Raw genomic sequence first — 19,816 nt, forward strand, 5'->3', positions numbered from 1 at the left:
CTGCTAAATGCCATTAATGTAATGTAATGTAATGACCCTGCTTGCAAGTCCATCCCCAGAATCTCTGCTAGATTTTCAACTACTGAACTGTTTAGTATTCAATTTATAACACTACAAATACATGAAAAGTATCACTTAGTTATTACCTGCTGCGAGAACGGTCCAAAGTGTCACCTCTGTCCTGTTTTTCTTTGTAATGAGCTCTCACGTGTCTTTCAGTTGACCATCACTACCAGTGCTAGCTAGTTACCTGTTTGGGAGGTGGATGCACCTTGTCTAACATTACACATATTTCTAAGAAGATTGAATAGGTCTGTCTACTTAACTCATTTTAGAAAACCGGCCATTTAAACAATTTAATGCTTATACACACTGCATTTACATACCTGTCTAAGAGAAATATTGCTTTCTCCATTTTTGAAAAGCACCACTAATGTTTATTCTTGCTTTAATACACGACTTGTTACGTTGCTGCGTGAGATTTCTGCTCACGGTAAAAGTTTCAGATTGGGCTGGAACCTCTGTTTACCAGACTCTTCCATACTTACTCCCCCCCCCAAAAAGAGACAGAGATAGGGATAGAGTGAAGGAAGCATGAAGCATGTGTCTGTTTAAAAAAAAAAAAAAAAAAAAAAAAAAAAAACTGACAGGAGGCTAACGTAAAACATGGACAAGCAGTCCGACAAGGACCCACAGTTTTCCAAATGCATTTTCTCAGCCATGTAATACACTTTTGCTGACGCTACTGTTTATACAACTTTTTTTTTAAATCATATTCGACATTAAATTGTGAAATTGTAGAAATTGTGATAATTATTTCAAAGGTAGACTGCCTTTCAGATTTTTCAAGTGTAGGTAATAAAAAAATTTTCCCTGACACCCAATTATTTCTGTTTAGGTGACATGAAAGCTACTGAATTCAAATCACAGACTTCCAATAGAAGAATTAATGAATTTAGGGCCACATGGGCCTAAATCAGGCGGCACGGTGGTGTAGTGGTTAGCGCTGTCGCCTCACAGCAAGAAGGTCCTGGGTTCGAGCCCCGTGGCTGGCGAGGGCCTTTCTGTGTGGCGAATGCATGTTCTCCCCGTGTCCGCGTGGGTTTCCTCCGGGTGCTCCGGTTTCCCCCACAGTCCAAAGACATGCAGGTTAGGTTAACTGGTGACTCTAAATTGACCGTAGGTGTGAGTGTGAATGGTTGTCTGTGTCTATGTGTCAGCCCTGTGATGACCTGGCGACTTGTCCAGGGTGTACCCTGCCTTTCGCCCGTAGTCAGCTGGGATAGGCTCCAGCTTGCCTGCAACCCTGTAGAAGGATAAAGCGGCTAGAGATAATGAGATGAGATGAATTTAGGGCCACATGGGCCTAAATTCTCCACTACTTTTTCCTGCTTCACCGTGACCCAATTTAAGATAATACGTCATGCATCACATGGTGGGCTTTCCCCTGTTCATGCAAGGTATTGTAGGGTACAAGTTTGAAACAGGAGAGAAAAATGGAGGACACGAATGAAACATGAAAGACCGACTACAGTAACAGAAAGTGAAAAGATGCTATGTTGCGAAGGAAAGGAAACGCATGACCAAACTGATAAATATCGGCGGTCAGCAAGCACCTCAGTGTGATCAGCTGTTTGTTTAGTGACAGAATGATGGAACTCTCAGTGCATGGTTAAAAGTAAACCTGCATTGAGGGCGTCGTGGCTCAAGTGGATAAGGTGCCATACCATAAATCCGGGGACCCGGGTTCGATTCCGACCCGAGGTCATTTCCCGATCCCTCCCCATCTCTCTCCCACTCATTTCCTGTCTCTACACTGTTCTATCCAATAAAGGTGAAAAAAGCCCAAAAAAATATCTTTAAAAAAAAAAAAGTAAACATGCGCACATGGAATTCCTCTGTCTGCTTGACTATGCGAACCGGGCGATTTCATGCACATTATTTGCTGGGGAATCCCTTCAAATTAAATAACTTCCCAGCCACAGAATGGCCTGATATTTTGTGAAATATTACAGAAATAAACATGCATCACAAAAACCATATTTCAGAGGGAAGTAAATTTCACCGATTTTATGAAATCGAAAGACCATCTCGCTTTAAAAAATAAATAAATAAATAATTGTACCTTTAAACTGTTGTTTTAAAGCTCTTAAGAGGATAAAGAGCTAATAATGAGAATGAATGAGTAAATAAATAAATACACAGGATACTTGCAGTCTGGAAGATTATAAGGAATACTAACAAAATGATGGTGGGGGGGGGTCACATAATATAACAAAATGGGAATGTAGCTCATAATTATGACTTTGTACCTCATAAATGAGATACTTTGTTATAATTATGGTTTGGGTCATAATGATAACTCACTAATTCATAATAGTGAGAACATAGAGATATTATACACACAGGACACTTTTTCAACGGAATAAAAACATGTATTCTATTCCCGTTCCAAAAGGAATGTGCATGTACAATTATAATGGCTTTTTTCCATGGTATATCAGATGTATTCCATTCAGCTAGCATGATATTGAACTCATCTTTGACTCGCTCAATATCATGCTAGCTGAATGGAATATCTGATATCACTCAACGCCATCCATCCATCACCTGTAGCTGCTTATCCTGTTCTACAGGGTCACAGGCAAGCTGGAGCCTATCCCAGCTGACTATGGGCGAGAGGCGGGGTACACCCTGGACAAGTCGTCAGGTTATCACAGGGCTGACAGACACAGACAACCATTCACACTCACATTCACACCTACGGTCAATTTAGAGCCACCAGTTAACCTAACCTGCAAGTCTTTGGATTGTGGGGGAAACCGGAGCACCCGGAGGAAACCTATGCAGACACGGGAAGAACATGCAAACTCCACACAGAAAGGCCCTCGCCGGCCACTGGGCTCAAACCCAGGACCTTCTTGCTGTGAGGCAACAGTGCTAACCACTACACCACCGTTTAAAACCAATATAATATCCATCCATCCATTATCTGTAGCTGCTTATCCTGTCCTACAGGGTTGCAGGCAAGCTGGAGCCTATCCCAGCTGACTATGGGTGAGAGGCAGGGTACACCCCGGACAAGTCGGCAGGTTATCGCAGGGCTGACACAGACAACCATTCATACTCACATTCACATCTACAGTGAATTTAGAGCCTCCAATTAGCCTAATCTACATGTCTTTGTCAGCCGGGGATCAGTAAGCCAGGGCCTCCGCCTTTGGCTGCCACTCAATCCACAAGCCCCAGACCCTTACGGCACCTCCTGCGGGTGGTGGGTCCACAGGACAATGATTCCGTGTTGCTCATTCGAGCTGGGCCTGGCCAGACCCCACAGACATAGGCCCGGCCACCAGGTGTTTGCCAATGAGCCCCTCCCCCAGGCCTGGCACCAGGGTGGTGCCCCGGTATCCCTGGTCCGGGTGAGGGTCCTTGGATACCGCTTTTCTTTTCATAAGGGTCATTCTGAACCACTCTTTGTCTGACCTCTCATCTAGGACCTGTTTGCCTTGGGAGATCCTACCAGGGGCAAATGCCCTGACAACATAGCTCCTAGAATCCCTGAGGCACTCAAACCCCTCCACCACGTTAAGGTGGCGATTCAAGGAGGGGACTCTCTCAGCTGGCCTGAGAACGCCTCTGTATTCACCCAGAAGAACTAGTGGAGGTGTGGTTAGGCCTGGGAACGCCTCTGTATTCACCCGGAAGAACTAGTGGAGGTGTGGTTAGGCCTGGGAACGCCTCTGTATTCACCCGGAAGAGCTAGTGGAAGGCTGCTACCCCGCAACCCAGATAAGTGGTAGAAGATGGATGGATGGGTGGAGGGAGGGTTAGGCCTGGGAACGCCTCTGAATTCACCCGGAAGAGCTAGTGGAGGTGTGGTTAGGCCTGGGAACGCCTCTGTATTCACCCGGAAGAACTAGTGGAGGTGTGGTTAGGCCTGGGAACGCCTCTGTATTCACCCGGAAGAGCTAGTGGAAGGCTGCTACCCCGCAACCCAGATAAGTGGTAGAAGATGGATGGATGGGTGGAGGGAGGGTTAGGCCTGGGAACGCCTCTGAATTCACCCGGAAGAGCTAGTGGAAGGCTGCTACCCCGCAACCCAGATAAGTGGTAGAAGATGGATGGATGGGTGGAGGGAGGATTAGGCCTGGGAACGCCTCTGAATTCACCCGGAAGAGCTAGTGGAGGTGTGGTTAGGCCTGGGAACGCCTCTGTATTCACCCGGAAGAACTAGTGGAGGTGTGGTTAGGCCTGGGAACGCCTCTGTATTCACCCGGAAGAGCTAGTGGAAGGCTGCTACCCCGCAACCCAGATAAGTGGTAGAAGATGGATGGATGGGTGGAGGGAGGGTTAGGCCTGGGAACGCCTCTGAATTCACCCGGAAGAGCTAGTGGAAGGCTGCTACCCCACAACCCAGATAAGTAGTAGAAGATGGATGGATGGTTAGACCTGGGAACGCCTCTGTATTCACCCGGAAGAGCTAGTGGAGGTATGGTTAGGCCTGGGAACGCCTCTGTATTCACCCGGAAGAGCTAGTGGAAGGCTGCTACCCAACAACCCAGATAAGCGGTAGAAGATGGATGGATGCATGTCTTTGGACTGTGGGGGAAACCGGAGCACCCGGAGGAAACCCACGCAGACACGGGGAGAACATGAAAACTCCACACAGAAAGGCCCTCGCCGGCCGCTGGGCTCGAACCCAGAACCTTCTTGCTGTGAGGCGACCGTGTTAACCTCTACACCACCGTGCCACTGTTCAAAACCAATATAATATAATATGAGGGTCTTCCTCCAGCCTACATACAGCGACAAGACACGAATGAACAGCTGAGAAACACAACACACCAAACATCACAGCAAGCACACGACTTGTGACGAGTTTACAAAGTGTGTGTGTGGAAAAGAGAAAAAGGGGACTTGTGGGGCCTGTGGTCCACATGACGCAGCTCGAAGGCTCTGGCTCTCCAAATGGACACCAATTCCCAGAATTCCCAGTGAAATATTTTAATTCTGACACTGATGATGATCAACTGATGAATGCTACACAAACCGTCTCATTCTCTGTAATCAAAGCAATCCTAATGATTGTGTTTAGCTGCTGTTTGGTTGGCTCGCACACACACACACACACTTATGCACGACACATAGACAAGGCATTACAAAATGTAGCCAACTGCGTCACAATTTTCACCCCCTGTATTTTTCCGTGCAAAAATGATAAAATCAAACCCTGACCTATTTCTACTGCAAGCAGTCAGATGTTACAGTGTGTCATAAACATGCAGTGACCAGGACTGGGGCTCTGAGATTAGATTCCCAGGGTATTAAGGGTAATTAGAGTCCAAGTGCATTGTCTAAATAGGATCTGATAGCTCGGTCAGATCGCTTTCTCACGACCAATGACCAATGCAGTGCGTATTTACTATTTTACCCTAAAGTCATGCCTTTGCAGGCGACCAGCACTCACTCAGGCAACACAGGAAACACATACAAAGAGACCCAGTCCAGGTTGGATCTCATCTCATCTGTGTGTGTTTGTATCATTGCTCGGCTATTTTAACATCACAAAATGCGTCAAACGCCACAAAACAAGCCAAAGCATTCCTCCGCGCAACAAGTTTGCCCTTAGCGACCCCGTGTCCAGAGACATCAACAAAACTGCACTATTAAAGCACTAATGTACTTACTTGTCGCATCTGAGTGCATTTTTATCAAACACTCAACTGTATTTGTGTGCGCGAATCTGCAGACCGGCCAGGAGGCGGGCCATGCCAGTGTCAGCCACGCCCACGAATGATCCAGGTGGACGTCGAATGTCCAAACCACGCCCACACGACCTTAAAGAGTGGTTAAGAGCTGTGTCAATCATCTCCCCTGCACCCAAACACATTACACCCACGCTGATAGGCCGAGATCTAAACAAAGCCCCGCCTTCCCTAGAAGGCCATTGGACAAATTTCTTGTCTCGACAAATCAGCCGGAACGGCTTCCTCGTGCAAAGCAATAAGCCCTCCCTACGGACACACGCGATTGGATAGTGCCCACCCGGAAACGCTTGTTTTATATTCGTATCATTGGACAACATACAAGTCAATCCGTCTGTCTCGCAAGGTGATTGGTAGAAACGGATAGTTTTGTTTACAATAGGGTGTGAGCATCCGTTTCCTCCTAAATATTTTTGTAGAAAGTTGTAATCCTGTTTGTTTTGCGCTTAAAGTTCATATCACATCCAATAGTGATTAAAAAAAACAGGGAAAATATATAAATAGCCGTTAGTCTAACCCTGGACTCAATGACTACTTCTATACCAGAGTGCACAACTCATTTAAAAATTCGTTTCCTTTGTTTACCGTCGACTCCTGAACTGTTAGCAGGACCACAAAATGAGCAGCAAACATGTCCAACCACGACGGAAGATCTCTGTATGAGGTCACAGTGTTCACAGCAAAAGAAAATAAAACCTGCAGACTTCACCTTTAACTAGACGGGCAGAGAACTGAGCCCCTTGTTATTGACGGACAGCTGTGATATGAGACACTACACGCCCACGTCTCATGGTTTTCAGTTCTCAGGACAGGCTATCACCACCACGATTGATTATTCACACTGAGAGGTTTCAGTAAAGACTCACAACCACTGAGCTCTAAATATATATATCATACATTATACACAGAGCTCCTAACCAAGCTTTGTTTTTCTTGTGGTGACGTCATCAGATAGACTTGTTTTTGAAAGGTGTCTGTTGAATAACTTCCACATTTTTTATAGATTAAACGTTTCTCGAATAAACAGTTTGATATAAATGTATGAAGTACATTTATAGTGTCAGTGGAAGTATAAAGTGCAACCTTTATAATAATAATGATATTCAGTTGTATGGGCGGCACGGTGGTGTAGTGGTTAGCGCTGTCGCCTCACAGCAAGAAGGTCCTGGGTTCGAGCCCCAGGGCCGGCAAGGGCCTTTCTGTGCAGAGTTTGCATGTTCTCCCCGTGTCCGCGTGGGTTTCCTCCGGGTGCTCCGGTTTCCCCCACAGTCCAAAGACATGCAGGTTAGGTTAACTGGTGACTCTAAATTGACCGTAGGTGTGAGTGTGAATGGTTGTCTGTGTCTATGTGTCAGCCCTGTGATGACCTGGCGACTTGTCCAGGGTGTACCCCGCCTTTCGCCCGTAGTCAGCTGGGATAGGCTCCAGCTTGCCTGCGACCCTGTAGAAGGATAAAGCGGCTACAGATAATGAGATGAGATGTTCTGTTTTCAGTTGGTTAACAGTATTCTAAATTATTCACACTGCTGTTTCGCTTCTGCCTAAACAGAGCAATGCGGAGTTTGCATGTTCTCCCCGTGTTTTATCTTTACTGTCCAGCTCTGTACACTCTGCTGTATCAGATAAAGTCCATCCATCCATTATCTATAGCCACTTGTTCTACAGGGTCACAGACAAGCTGGAGCCTATCCCAGCTGACTATGGGCGAGAGGCGGGGACAAGTCGCCAGGTTATCACAGGGCTGACACATAGCGACAAACAACTATTCACACCAATAGAGCCTCCAATTAACCAAACCTGCAGGTCATTGGATTGTGGGGGAAACCGGAGCACCCGGAGGAAACCCATTCAGACATGGGGAGAACATGCAAACTCCAAACAGAAAGGCCCTCACTGGCCACAGGGCTCGAACCCAGGACCTTCTTGCTGTGAGGCGACAGTGCTATAACCACGACACCACCGTACCACCCTTCAGATAAAGTCCTAAAGTTTTAATTTTTCATGTTCATACTGCAGTCAACGCCACCATGCTTTTCATCTTAGCACAAGTGTATTGTATACCTACAGTATATTGCATTCTGGGAGTTCTCATTGAATATCACCGGAAAATTGTTTTATCCATTATCCATAACCACTTATCCTGTGCAGTGTCACGGACAAGCTAGAGCCTATCCCAGCTGACTATGTGCGAGAGGCAGGGTGCACCCTGGACAAGTCACCAGATCATCGCAGGGCTGACGCATCGAGACAAACAACCATTCACACTCAACTACGGTCAATTTAGAGCCACCAATTAACCTAACCTACATGTCTTTGGACTGTGGGGAAAACCGGAGCACCCGATGGAAACCCATGCAGACACGGGGAGAACATGCAAACTCCACACAGAAAGGCCCCCTGTAAGCCATTGGGCTCGAACCGACAACCTTCTTGCTGTGAGGCGACAGTGCTAACCACTACACCACCGTGCCATCTCCACTGGAAAATGGGGACGAAGAAAATAATCTCTGAGCAAACAGTGAAGCTTGACAGTTAGTCCTTACGTTTTGAGACCAATGAATGAAAGTTCTTATCTATTATTGTGGCTGCACTGGCAATAACAGCTACCATCCCCCTTGTGATGTCAGAGCGTCAGACAAACCGCTAACTTCTCACAGAAATATTGAAAAACGCAGCACCAGTCAACAAATTAGCACCCGAATCATGATCACAGATATTTCAGTATAAACGCATTAAGTATTAAAATGTGAATCAAGGTGGGGTTTTCTTTGAATTACATGAGTGGCTACTGTTTAGTGATCATACACACTTTCCTATGGAGTGAAATATCACAGGTGGTGGCATGTTGGTAAACACTTCCTGCCTCACAGGAAGAAGCTTCTGGACTTGAGCCTGGCAACCACTGGAGACCTTTCTCTGTGGAGTTTGCATGTTCTCCTCGTGCCTGTGTGGGTTTCCCCCGGATGCTCCGGTTTCCTCCAACAGTCCAAAGACATGCCAATTAGGTCAACTGGCTACTCTAAATTTCCCATAGGTGTGAGTGCGAGTGGCTGTATATCTTTGTGTTAGCCCTGTGATATACTGCAGACCTGTCCAGGGTGAATTTCACCTCTCCTCATCAGTGAGTTGGGATCAGTTCCAGCCCACCTCACCCACAATCGAAAAGTAGCATAGATAATGAATGGGCACGATTTGACACGCACAAAAATATATATATTAGACCATACTTTATTTGAATTATTTTCACAAAACCTACAAATGAACTAACAAAAGCTGATGTGCTGTAAGACAATGACTGATTATTACTTCTGGTATTAGTGAAGGCAGGCATCATTTCGTTGTTAATATTTTTGTATTTATGCTCAATTCCCTCAGCTTTGAGTAGTTTGTGCAGATGCTGTTCCAGTTTCTTCTTCTTTCTTACACTCCTGACAGGCATGTTTGCAGCGTCTGTGGAAATAAAAGTAGAGTGCTATAAAACATACACATTTAAGTCGTGTTTTAAACGTTCATTAACTCAATGGACAATTATACTATTGTGTATGCTGCTACTGAGACTTAATTTTCAGCGGTACCTTGTGCCCAGTAGGTAGTCTTGTTCTAATTGTGCAGGGAAAATAACAAGACCTGCCACTATCACATCAGAATGTAACAGATTTGGTAAGGTTTGTGCATGATAGAGCTGAAAGCTCAGTATTTTGTGTGTTTTATTGAGACAACTGGAATTACTGAAAAAGCAATGTCTTGGGCAAAAGACACCACACACACGCGTTACAATTTGAAAAAGTTGAAAGTAGCTGAAATCCACATTATTACTCACTTGTATCCATAGCCTCCAAAGAAAGGAGGCCCAAACCCTGGACCCCAGCCAGGACCAAAGCCTTTGCTGAACTCTGGTCCCAACCTCTGAAACTTTTCTCTACATGTTCCCATGTATGAAGCTTTTCCCACAAGGTAACCAATGATACCTGCCACTGAAATAAACAGCCACAGATCAATTATGTATCAGTAATGAATTAATTTGTTGCAGTATTCATTACACCATCAATAGAGTGTCATATTCTTTGGTAAAAATAATCCTTTTTAGTTTTAAAAGACAGACATTATTCTCACAAGCACAGAGTAACTGATTTCTCATTTCTTGTGAACATGTAATGATGGAATTAAATGTTTCCTATAAATTAAATAGGTTGCAAATGCCACCATAAGGTGCAGGAGGCATTATGTTTTCGGGTTGTCCGTCTGTCCATGCGTCCATCCGTCCCGAAACCTTGTGAACGTGATCTCAAAGGCTCATTCATCTCATTATCTCTAGCCGCTTTATCCTTCTACAGGGTCGCAGGCGAGCTGGAGCCTATCCCAGCTGACTATGGGCGAGAGGCGGGGTACACCCTGGACAAGTTGCCAGGTCATCACAGGGCCGACACATAGACACAGACAACCATTCACACTCACATTCACACCTACGGTCAATTTAGAGTCACCAGTTAACCTAACCTGCATGTCTTTGGACTGTGGGGGAAACCGGAGCACCTGGAGGAAACCCACGCAGACACGGGGAGAACATGCAAACTCCACACAGAAAGGCCCTCGCCGGCCCCGGGGCTCGAACCCAGGACCTTCTTGCTGTGAGGTGACAGCGCTAACCACTACACCACCGTTCCGCCGATCTCAAAGGCTAATGAAAGGAATTTCACCAAGCTTTCACCATTTCTGCGCTTTGGGACAAACATGAACTGATTAGATTTTGAGATCAAAAGGTCAAGGTCACTGTGAGGTCAAATGTCTGTCCGAAAACCTTGTGAACACAATATCTCCAAGGCTAATACACATAATTTCACCAGGTCAAGATTACTGTGAGGTCAAATGACCATCCCCAAATCACAACTTAATAAAGGCGTGTAGTCTACCGGGCAGAGGCATCCCCATCGACGCCGTTGGTGTCGAGCTCCATCTAGTTTTTTTTTTTTTAAATAGGTGCAGTTGAGGTGAATCTATTAAGGTGTGGTTATCTTTACACAAACACTTGGTGCTGAACAATGTACAACATCCATGTACAAAGGTTCATTCATGGTTAATGGAATAAAGCAGCACTCTTTTACTGCCAACAGTCAAAAGCACTGTTTATTTAAGCGTGCAGGATTACTTCTGCTGACAAGCAGGTTTCTTCAAAACAGTACATGTTGAAATACACTCAGCAGCCACTTTATTACCTATACCCATACACCTGTCATTTTATGTAGCTAATCCCTTGACAGCAGCACAATGCATAAAATCATGCAGATACAAATCAAGAGTTTCAGTTAATGTTCACTTCAAACATCAGAATGGGGAAAAACCGATCTGTGGGTGGAACAGTCCTGTGGGTGGAAACAGCTTTTTGATAAGAGATTAGAGGAAAATGGCCAGGCCTGAGTTTCCCAAAAGCATTGCAGCACAAAGAATCGTTAAATGGTAGAGCGAGCAGCACAATGAACACTCTCTCCTAGTTAAGATGCTCTTAGTGTTAAGAGGCTTTTGGGAAACCCACCCCCAGACTGGTTTGAGCTGCCAGGAAGGATATACAAACATAGCGACTCTTTACAACCATGGTGAGTAGAAAAGCATCTTCAAAAGGAATCTTAGACTCAAGAACAAAGTTCCTATTAAAGTGGCTGGTGAGTGTATATTCTCATAAAATTACTTAAAATATGTGTAGATGTTTCCAGCATCACTTCCTTTTGTTAAGGACTTACGTGCTAGTTTAGGGAATGGACCAAAGCGCTTTGATTGTTTCCAAACCCCTGTTAAACAAACAAACACAAACAGTATAAATACAATTCCTTAGCATTTACATGGTGGGCACATGTACAGTAGTGCTTGAAAGTTTGTGAACCCTTTCAAGTTTTCTATATTTCTGCATAAATATGACCTAAAACATCATCAGATTTTCACACAAGTCCTAAAAGTAGATAAAGAGAACCCAGTTAAACAAATGAGACAAAATTATTATACTTGGTCATTTATTTATTGAGGAAAATGATCCAATATTCCATATCTGTGCATGGCAAAAGTATGTGAACCTTTGCTTTCAGTATCTGGTGTGACCCCCTTGTGCAGCAATAACCGCAACTAAACGTCCCTGGTAACTGTTGATCAGTCCTGCACACCGGCTTGGAGGAATTTTAGCCCATTCCTCCGTACAGAACAGCTTCAACTCCGGGATATGTGTGTGTGTGTGTGTGTGTGTGTGGGGGGGGGGGGGGGGGGGGGGGGGTGTTTCCCCCTCACATGAACTGCTCACTTCAGGTCCTTCCACAACATTTCGATTGGATTAAGGTCAGGACTTTGACTTGGCCATTCCAAAACATTTAACTTTATTATTCTTTAACCATTCTTTGGTAGAACGACTTGTGTGCTTAGGGTCATTGTCTTGCTGCATGACCCACCTTCTCTTGAGATTCAGTTCATGGACAGATGTCCTGACATTTTCCTTTAGAATTCGCTGGTATAATTCAGAATTCATTGTTCCATCAGTGATGGCAAGCCGTCCTGGCCCAGATGCAGCAAAACAGGCCCAAACCATGATACTACCACCACCATGTTTCACAGATGGGATAAGGTTCTTATGCTGGAATGTAGTGTTTTCCTTTCTCCAAACATAAGGCTTCTCATTTAAATCAAAAAGTTCTATTTTGGTCTCATCCATCCACAAAACATTTTTTCAATAGCCTTCTGGCTTGTCCACATGATCTTTAGTAACCTGCAGACGAGCAGCAATGTTCTTTTTGGAGAGCAGTGGCTTTCTGCTTGCAACCCTGCCATGCACACCATTGTTGTTCAGTGTTCTCCTGATGGTGGACTCATGAACACTGGTTAATGTGAGAGAGGCCTTCAGTTGCTTAGAAGTTACCCTGGGGTCCTTTGTGATCTCGTCGACTATTACACGCCTTGCTCTTGGAGTGATCTTTGTTGGTCGACCACTCCTGGGCAGAGTAACAATAGTCTTGGATTTCCTCCATTTGTACACAACCTGACTGTGGATTGGTGGAGTCCAAACTCTTTAGAGATGGTTTTGTAACCTTTTCCAGCCTGATGAGCATCAACAACGCTTTTTCTGAGGTCAGAGATTTCTGAAATCTCCTTTGTTCGTGCCATGATACACTTCCACAAACATGTGTTGTGAAGATCAGACTTTGATAGATCCCTGTTCTTTAAATAAAACAGGGTGTCCACTCACACCTGATTGTCATCCCATTGATTGAAAACACCTGACTCTAATTTCACCTTCAAATTAACTGCTAATCCTAGAGGTCCACATACTTTTGCCACGCACAGGTATGTAATATTGGAGCTTTTTTTTCCCAATAAAAAATAAATAAATGCCCAAGTATAATATTTTTGTCTCATTTCTTTAACTGGGTTCTCTTTATCTACTTTTAAGACTTGTGAAAATCTGATGTTTTAGGTCATATTTATGCAGAAATATGGAAAATTCTAAAGGGTTCACAAATTTTCAAGCACCACTGTACTTCTCACGTCACTCAAATGGGATCAGGAAATTTTGTCAGAAGTGATGGTATTTCACAGGAATCAGTGAATTGCTCAGAACTGCTTGAGAGTCCTAAAATTTACCATTGTAGATGAGGCCACCAGTGATAGCCATGCTTCCAAAGGAGAGGGGAAGAGCTGGGAAGAAAATACAGTTAAAAATGAATGTTTGAAAACAAATTGTGAAGATTTCTATGATGTTTATACAATCAGGAAATCAGAAATAGGTCAGCGTTTCATTTGTGCTTCTATTCCACTGTAAGGTCAGAGTCTACTTCTTGCTAACCATTATACAGGAATCTCTCTCTCACACACACACACACACACACACACACACACCCCTAATGTATAACCAAACTAAGCAGAGACAGACGTTAAAAGCACTGAGTGATTGGACCAAATTTTACTTTTAGTTCTCCCCCCCTCAAACTAAAACTAATGCATTTAAAAGATTTTATACATTATGAAATGTTATTGTGAACATTTAAACTGAAGCATAAAAGACAGATGTATAAACTTTTAAACTACAATGTAAAGGAGCCAGTACCCATTTTAAATCTCTTTAAACAAATCCGACTGTTTTGAAAGTGATAGCGTGTATTTATTTATTTATTTTTACCTCTGTACCAAAAACTCTCCTGCTGGCACTCCTTCCAGATCTGCCTCACTTCGTCACTATGAAAATGTTTGTCCCCTTTGGGACACTGCATTCAGTGAAGTCCCACCAAGAAAAGGTCAGAGGAAGGGGGGAAAAAAAAAATTAGTTCTGAACTTCTTTCAGGGCAATTGGTGTTTCTAAAATATTAAATAAAACTAGGGCTGTGTTGATACTGATATTGATCTGAAACCACTTCCATTTACTTATCCTGTTAAAAACGCTCTAAAACCACATATGAAACCATGTGATACTTTGTGGATGTACACCTAGTGTACTTTGCTGTGCTAATGAACAGAGGATAGCAATCTAGACATATTGCACAATTAATGAAAGTCTGAAGTAAGTAGGGAAGTCTGACCACAACCTGGTTCTTCTCCAGCCAAAGTACACCCCCCTGGTTCAAAGGCAACCTGCAACAACTAGCTCCATCAGGAGGTGGTCCTCTGAAATGGAAGATGCCCTCAGAAACTGCTATGACATCACAGACTGGGATGTGCTGCTTAGTCCACACTGTTGCCTCTTTTCCACCAAATCAGTTCCAGGGCTGGTTCGGGGCCAGTGCTGGTTCACAACTCTTTCAACTTGCGAGCCAGCTGAGAACCAGTTTGCTTTTCCATCACTCGCGGTGCTAAGGGAAGTCACGTCATTACGTCGCTGTATACGTCAGTTACGTCGTTGTATACGTCAGTTACGTCACTACGTTTGCATAAACCTTGGTGCGAATATCGAAGCAAAAACACGAAAGAAGCAGCAGCAACAACAATAATAAATGACAAAGCGTTTGTACAGCTGCGGCTTCTCGTCGCTTAAAAATGGTGATCTTTCACGGTCTTGTTATTGTTGTTGGTCTTAAAAACTCCGCCCCCCCGCTGACGTAAGCGGTTCTTTCCTCTGGCCCAGCAGAGAGTTGGTGCTGGCCTAGAACCGGTTTTTCTGGCCCCAGAGCTAGTTCTTTGTCAGTGGAAACAGAAAACCTGGTTCCAAACTAAGCACTGGCCCCGAACCAGCCCTGGAACTGCTTTGGTGGAAAAGGGGCATGTGAGGACATAGAGGGGCTGAGACACTGTCTGACAGATTACCTCAACTTCTGTGCCGACGTGGTCTCCCCCGCTAAGACTGTACAGTGTTACCCTAATAACAAGCCATGGGTAACACAGGAAGTCAAAGCTGTCCTCAACAGGAAGAAGACCGCCTTCAGGAGCAGGGATAGGGAGGCGATGAAAGCAGCACAGCAGGAGGTGAAACGCTGTATGAGGGAAGCTAAGGACAGCTACAGGAGAAAGGTGGAGCAGAAGCTGAAGGAGAACAGCATGAGGGAGGTCTGGGAAGGTGTGCAAACCATCACAGGCCACAATACAAAGACCAGAGTCGTTGAGGGGACAGTGAAGAGAGCAAACAAGTTGAATGACTTCTTCAATCGGTTCAACCAGCCCACGTCCCCCCACCCTCTCCCTCACTGCAGCCATCTCTCCTTCTTCCCTCAACACACCTCCCCCCAGTCATCACAGCAGCCCCCTCCTCAACGCATTACTGCAGACCAGGTCAGAGGTCAACTGAGGAAGCTTCACCCCAGGAAAGCAGCAGGCCCGGACAAGGTGCGTCCACGACTACTGAAGACCTGCACTGCTGAACTGGGTGAACCACTCCAACACATCAACCTCAGCCTGCAGCTGGGGAGAGTGCCAACCCTCTGGAAGACATCATGTATTGTTCCAGTTCCCAAAAAGAATCGGCCCAGCGAGCTGAACGACTTCTGACCGGTGGCACTCACTTCACATCTGATGAAGACATTGGAGCAGCTCTTCCTCAGCCTCCTCAGACCCCAGGTACAACATGCCCAGGACTGTCTGCAGTTTGCATACCAGGCAGTGTTGGTGTGAAAGATGCCATCCTCTACCTGCTACACCGAGCCCACTCACATCTGGATAAGGGAAATGGCACAGTAAGGATCCTCTTCTTGGACTTCTCGAGTGCCTTCAACACCATCCAGCCCCTACTGCTTCAGGACAAACCGAACAGGATGCAAGCGGACCCCTGCCTGGTCACCTGGATCTCCAGCTACCTCACTGACAGGCCGCAGTACATCAGGCTGAAGGCCATCACGTCTGACACTGTAATTAGCAGCACTGGAGCACCCCAGGGTATGGTGCTGGCCCCTCTTCTCTTCACCCTGTACACCGCGGACTTCTGCTACAACTCGGAGCTGTGTCACATCCAGAAGTTTGCAGATGACACAGCCATCATTGGGTGTATCAGTGACGACAGAGAGGAGGAGTATAGGAGCCTGGTGAGGGACTTTGCTGTGTGGTGCAACAGGAACCATCTGCAGCTCAACACCTTGAAGACCAAGGAGCTGGTCATTGACTTTGGGAGGTCCAGACCAAGGTCACGACCAGTTCTGATCGACGGAGTCAAGGTGGAGGCTGTGGATTCCTACAAGTATCTCAGGCTGTGGCTGAACAGCAAGCTGGACTGGACTTGCAACACCAATCACTTGTACAGGAAGGGACAGAGCAGGCTATACTTCCTTAGGATGCTGCGGTCCTTTAACATCTGCAGGAAACTCCTGTGGATGTTCTATCAGTCTGTGGTCGCCAGTGTCCTGTTTTACACCGTGGTGTGCTGGGGGGGGCAGCACATCCAAGGAGGACACATCCAGGCTGGACAAACTGATCAGGTGGGCCGGCTCTGTGGTCGGCATGAAGCTGGACTCTCTGGTGACAGTGGCAGAGAAGAGGTCTATGGTCAAACTATTGAACATCATGGACGATGCCAGTCACCCTCTGCACACCGTCATCAGCAACCAGAGGAGCCTGTTCAGTGACAGAATGCTCCTTCCCAAGCGCAGGACAAACAGACGTAAGGCCAATTTATGCTGACAACCCAGTCCTCGCAGATGGCGTCGCAGATGGCGTCTGCGTAGTCCCCCCCCCCCTTCGCAGACGCTCTGCGCGCACCTCCCAAAAATTGTGACCACCGCAGAAGCCTCGCAGACAGCGTCGCAGACAAGAGGGCTCTGATTGGTCCACTCTACATCCGCTGTACACGCACTTCCGCTTCCCTACTTTCCCGGTTTAGTTTGTTTTCACTACCGCCATTTTTAAAAACACGAGCGAAGATGGAGTAGCATGAAGAGCGGTTGATCGAGGACGTGAGGAAGTACGTACATCTATACGACTCCAGTTCTAGTCACGATAAGTAACCAGAGGATAAACACTCCACTAACCACACCCACCAACTACTCCTAGCGATTTCGCGACTTCGCGCCCCCTTGCGTTGTGGCGGTGAATAACATCACGCACGCCTATTACTCCCCGCTCAACAATAAATTACAACTGTCTGCGAAAAGTTATCTGCGAAAGCCTTGTCGCAAGAGCATGCAGAGGCCCTTAAAAACTCCTTTGTCCCTCACGCCATCAGACTGTACAACTCCTCTCTGGGGGGGAGGAGGGGTAACAGGAGGACAGAGGACAGGAAGGAGCAGTAGCCTAGCCTAACAATAAGCAATACCGGACAATGTGCAATATAAAGTGCAATATCTTTCCTGCTTACACACACACACACTCACCCTAACCCCACTTCTCCCCTCCTTCCCCATATCTTATTCTTTTATATTTGTATACGCAAATAATTTATTTTAATTTATCTAGAAGTTTTCTCTATTTCTTTTCTCTGTTTATCTGTAATAATGCTGCTGGAATCTTAATTTCCCTGAGGGAATCCTCCCAAAGGGATTAATAAAGTTTTATCTAATCTAATGGTAATGATTAAAAAGAGGTGCAGCACTGCAGCAGTTTCCTACAGTAAAACTAATGCCTTTGTCATGAGCATGAGGGCAGCTAACTGGAGCACATAGAACTGTATGAGCAAGTGTGTTTACGAAAAATAAATGCAAGGTGCTGTGAATTGTGCACATACAAATTTACACTACAGGGCCATTTACACTCATGTGGTTCTTCTCCAAACTGTTACCACAAAGTTAGATGAACACGATTGGATAGAATGCCTTTGTATACTGCATCATTACAATTTCCCTTCACTGGAACTAAATCTGTTCCAGCACGACAATGCACCTGTGCACAAAGCGAGCTCCATGAAGACATGATCTGTCAAGATTGGAGGGGAAGAACTCAACAGCAAAGGGGGATTAACTCTGGAATGGGGTGTGTCCAAAAACCATTGGCAATCTAGTTCATTTGTGAGCATGGAGTGCTTAAGGAAGCTTGTGCAGAAAATGTCTCATGATAGAAAGCACTTAAATTCTGTGCAGAGTCTACACACAGCTTGCCAGCCAAGGTACAAATCATGGTGCTTTGTCCCGATTATTAATTACCATCAAGTCAGCCCCCTTCACACTCTGTTAAAAGACACTAGGTATGACATAACGTTTTAAATATAAAAGTCCGCATAAGCAGCATAAACTGAACTTTTAAAAAAAAAAGCCATTGATAGTATTAAATAATTTAATACAGAGTTAAATACCAAGGATGGTTCAATAATATGTAGTTAAATTCTGAGTAAATACTAAATAGGAGTTAAAACTCTGTAGAGTTAAATAATAAGTAGTTAAATACCAAGTAGAACTAATACAAGTTAAAATTCAGTAGAGTAAATAACCAAGTAGAGTTAAATAATAGGTAGCTAAATACCACATAAAACTAAATACTAACAGGTTAAATCTCAGTAGAGTAAATACTAAGCAGAGTTAAATATAAGTAGTTAAATTCTCAGTAGAGTAAATACTAGAGTTTAAACTCAGTAAAGTTAAATACCAAGTAGAGTGAAATATTATGTAGTTAAAGTCTAAGTACATTAAATACTAAAAAGAGTATTGTCACTGTAACTATTGGCCTCATAAACAACAGTCTGTCATGATCGGTCTCCCTGTAATATCTGTGCACCTTGTTTTCATTATGATTGTATGCTGTATGTTTTGTTGTATTGTGTTTTATTCTCTGCTGGCTGGACAACAAATTGCTCCTCACGGGGATAATAAAGTTTACTATAGAGTTTAAACTCAGTAGAATTAAATACCAAGTAGAGCGATATAATAAGTAGAGTAGATTCTTCTTCCTCTTCTCCCAGCAGGTCATCATGATCCACATATTCAGACTGGCATCAAGTTTTTACACTGGACACCCTTCCTGATGCAACCCTCCACAATCTCTCTGAGCTTGGGACTGGTACCAAGTATGTACTGGTTTGTACAACCCCAGTAGAGCCAAATACTAAGTAGAGCTAAGCCTCAGAAGAGTTAAATACCAGATAGAATATATTATTATTATTATTATTATTATTATTATTATGAGTTAAATAATATGCAGTTAAATACCAAGGAGAATAAAAAGAGTTAATTACTAGGTAGAATTAAATACTAAGTTTAAATACCAGTCATCATAACTTACAGGACTCTGCACTGCCACTGGGGTTTGACATATTCACAAAAAAAAAAAGACTTACACAGTCCTTTTTTGCTCCTGGTTTCTCTCCTCCTGCATTCTCTAGTGCTCCAGTTGCCATACTTGTCCTGGTTACTCACAGGCTCAAGCCCTCAACAGACTTTCCCCTCTCTCTCTCCTTACTCGTTCTTCATTTTCTAAAACGCGTTTGAAGTTGAGGATTTTTTTTAAGTACTTCCGCCCTACCCTGCCTCTGTGTCCCACTCACCAATCACGGGATCAGTCTGCTCCAGTCACGAACCAATACCAGAAGGGGGCGTGGACAATAGCTGTTTTTACCTTTTCTGCTGTCTTTTTTTGACCCGAATTTTCGTGTGTACTTGGAAAAAGATTGTGGTTTTAACTTCTGTCATAAGTTAAAGCGAATCATTGGCCGTAAAAATGGCCTCAAATGAGAATAA

The 19,816-nt window shown here is 44.6% G+C and overlaps 2 protein-coding genes across 5 annotated transcripts in view; both read right to left on the reverse strand.

The window, feature by feature from the left end:
- Positions 1-6,459, reverse strand: part of dcun1d4 (DCN1, defective in cullin neddylation 1, domain containing 4 (S. cerevisiae)) — a 30,752-nt gene extending 24,293 nt beyond the window's left edge. Inside the window, exon 1 of one of the 3 annotated variants that reach the window (XM_060917402.1) lies at positions 6,354-6,459. Coding sequence is in view for 1 of the 3 variants with exons in the window: in XM_060917400.1 (XP_060773383.1) it covers positions 5,691-5,709 (19 nt within the window). In the remaining 2 variants the exon portion in view is untranslated. Of the gene's footprint in view, positions 1-5,690; positions 5,770-6,353 lie in introns of those variants that run through there. The other 2 variants (XM_060917400.1, XM_060917399.1) reach the window with 2 other exon arrangements.
- A 2,519-nt stretch (positions 6,460-8,978) lies between these two features.
- On the reverse strand, positions 8,979-19,588 carry ociad2 (OCIA domain containing 2). 2 transcript variants are annotated; one of them, XM_060916039.1, is made up of 7 exons: positions 19,417-19,588; positions 13,918-14,002; positions 13,383-13,436; positions 11,504-11,551; positions 9,589-9,742; positions 9,344-9,368; positions 8,979-9,218 (listed from the first exon to the last, which is right to left on the reverse strand). In XM_060916039.1, the coding sequence occupies exons 1-7, from the start codon at positions 19,474-19,476 to the stop codon at positions 9,189-9,191; spliced, it is 456 nt and encodes a 151-aa protein (XP_060772022.1). In that variant the 5' UTR covers positions 19,477-19,588; the 3' UTR covers positions 8,979-9,188. The 2 variants fall into 2 exon arrangements, with proteins under 2 accessions (XP_060772022.1, XP_060772021.1); XM_060916038.1 differs by lacking the exon at positions 9,344-9,368 and having other exon boundaries at positions 19,417-19,583.
- Positions 19,589-19,816: the final 228 nt, after the last annotated feature.

The sequence above is a fragment of the Neoarius graeffei genome, chromosome 3 (genome assembly GCF_027579695.1).
Source record: "Neoarius graeffei isolate fNeoGra1 chromosome 3, fNeoGra1.pri, whole genome shotgun sequence".
Lineage (NCBI taxonomy): Eukaryota > Metazoa > Chordata > Actinopteri > Siluriformes > Ariidae > Neoarius > Neoarius graeffei.

Coding starts and splice junctions, on each gene's coding strand:
- ociad2 (XM_060916038.1), bottom strand. CDS start 19,476: ATGGCAACTGGAGCACTAGAGAATGCAGGAGGAGAGAAACCAGGAGCA. Junction 11,552..13,382: donor TGGTGGCCTCATCTACAATG/GTAAATTTTAGG, acceptor TTTGTTTAACAG/GGGTTTGGAAACAATCAAAG. Junction 9,743..11,503: donor TCCATTCCCTAAACTAGCAC/GTAAGTCCTTAA, acceptor TGTTTATTTCAG/TGGCAGGTATCATTGGTTAC.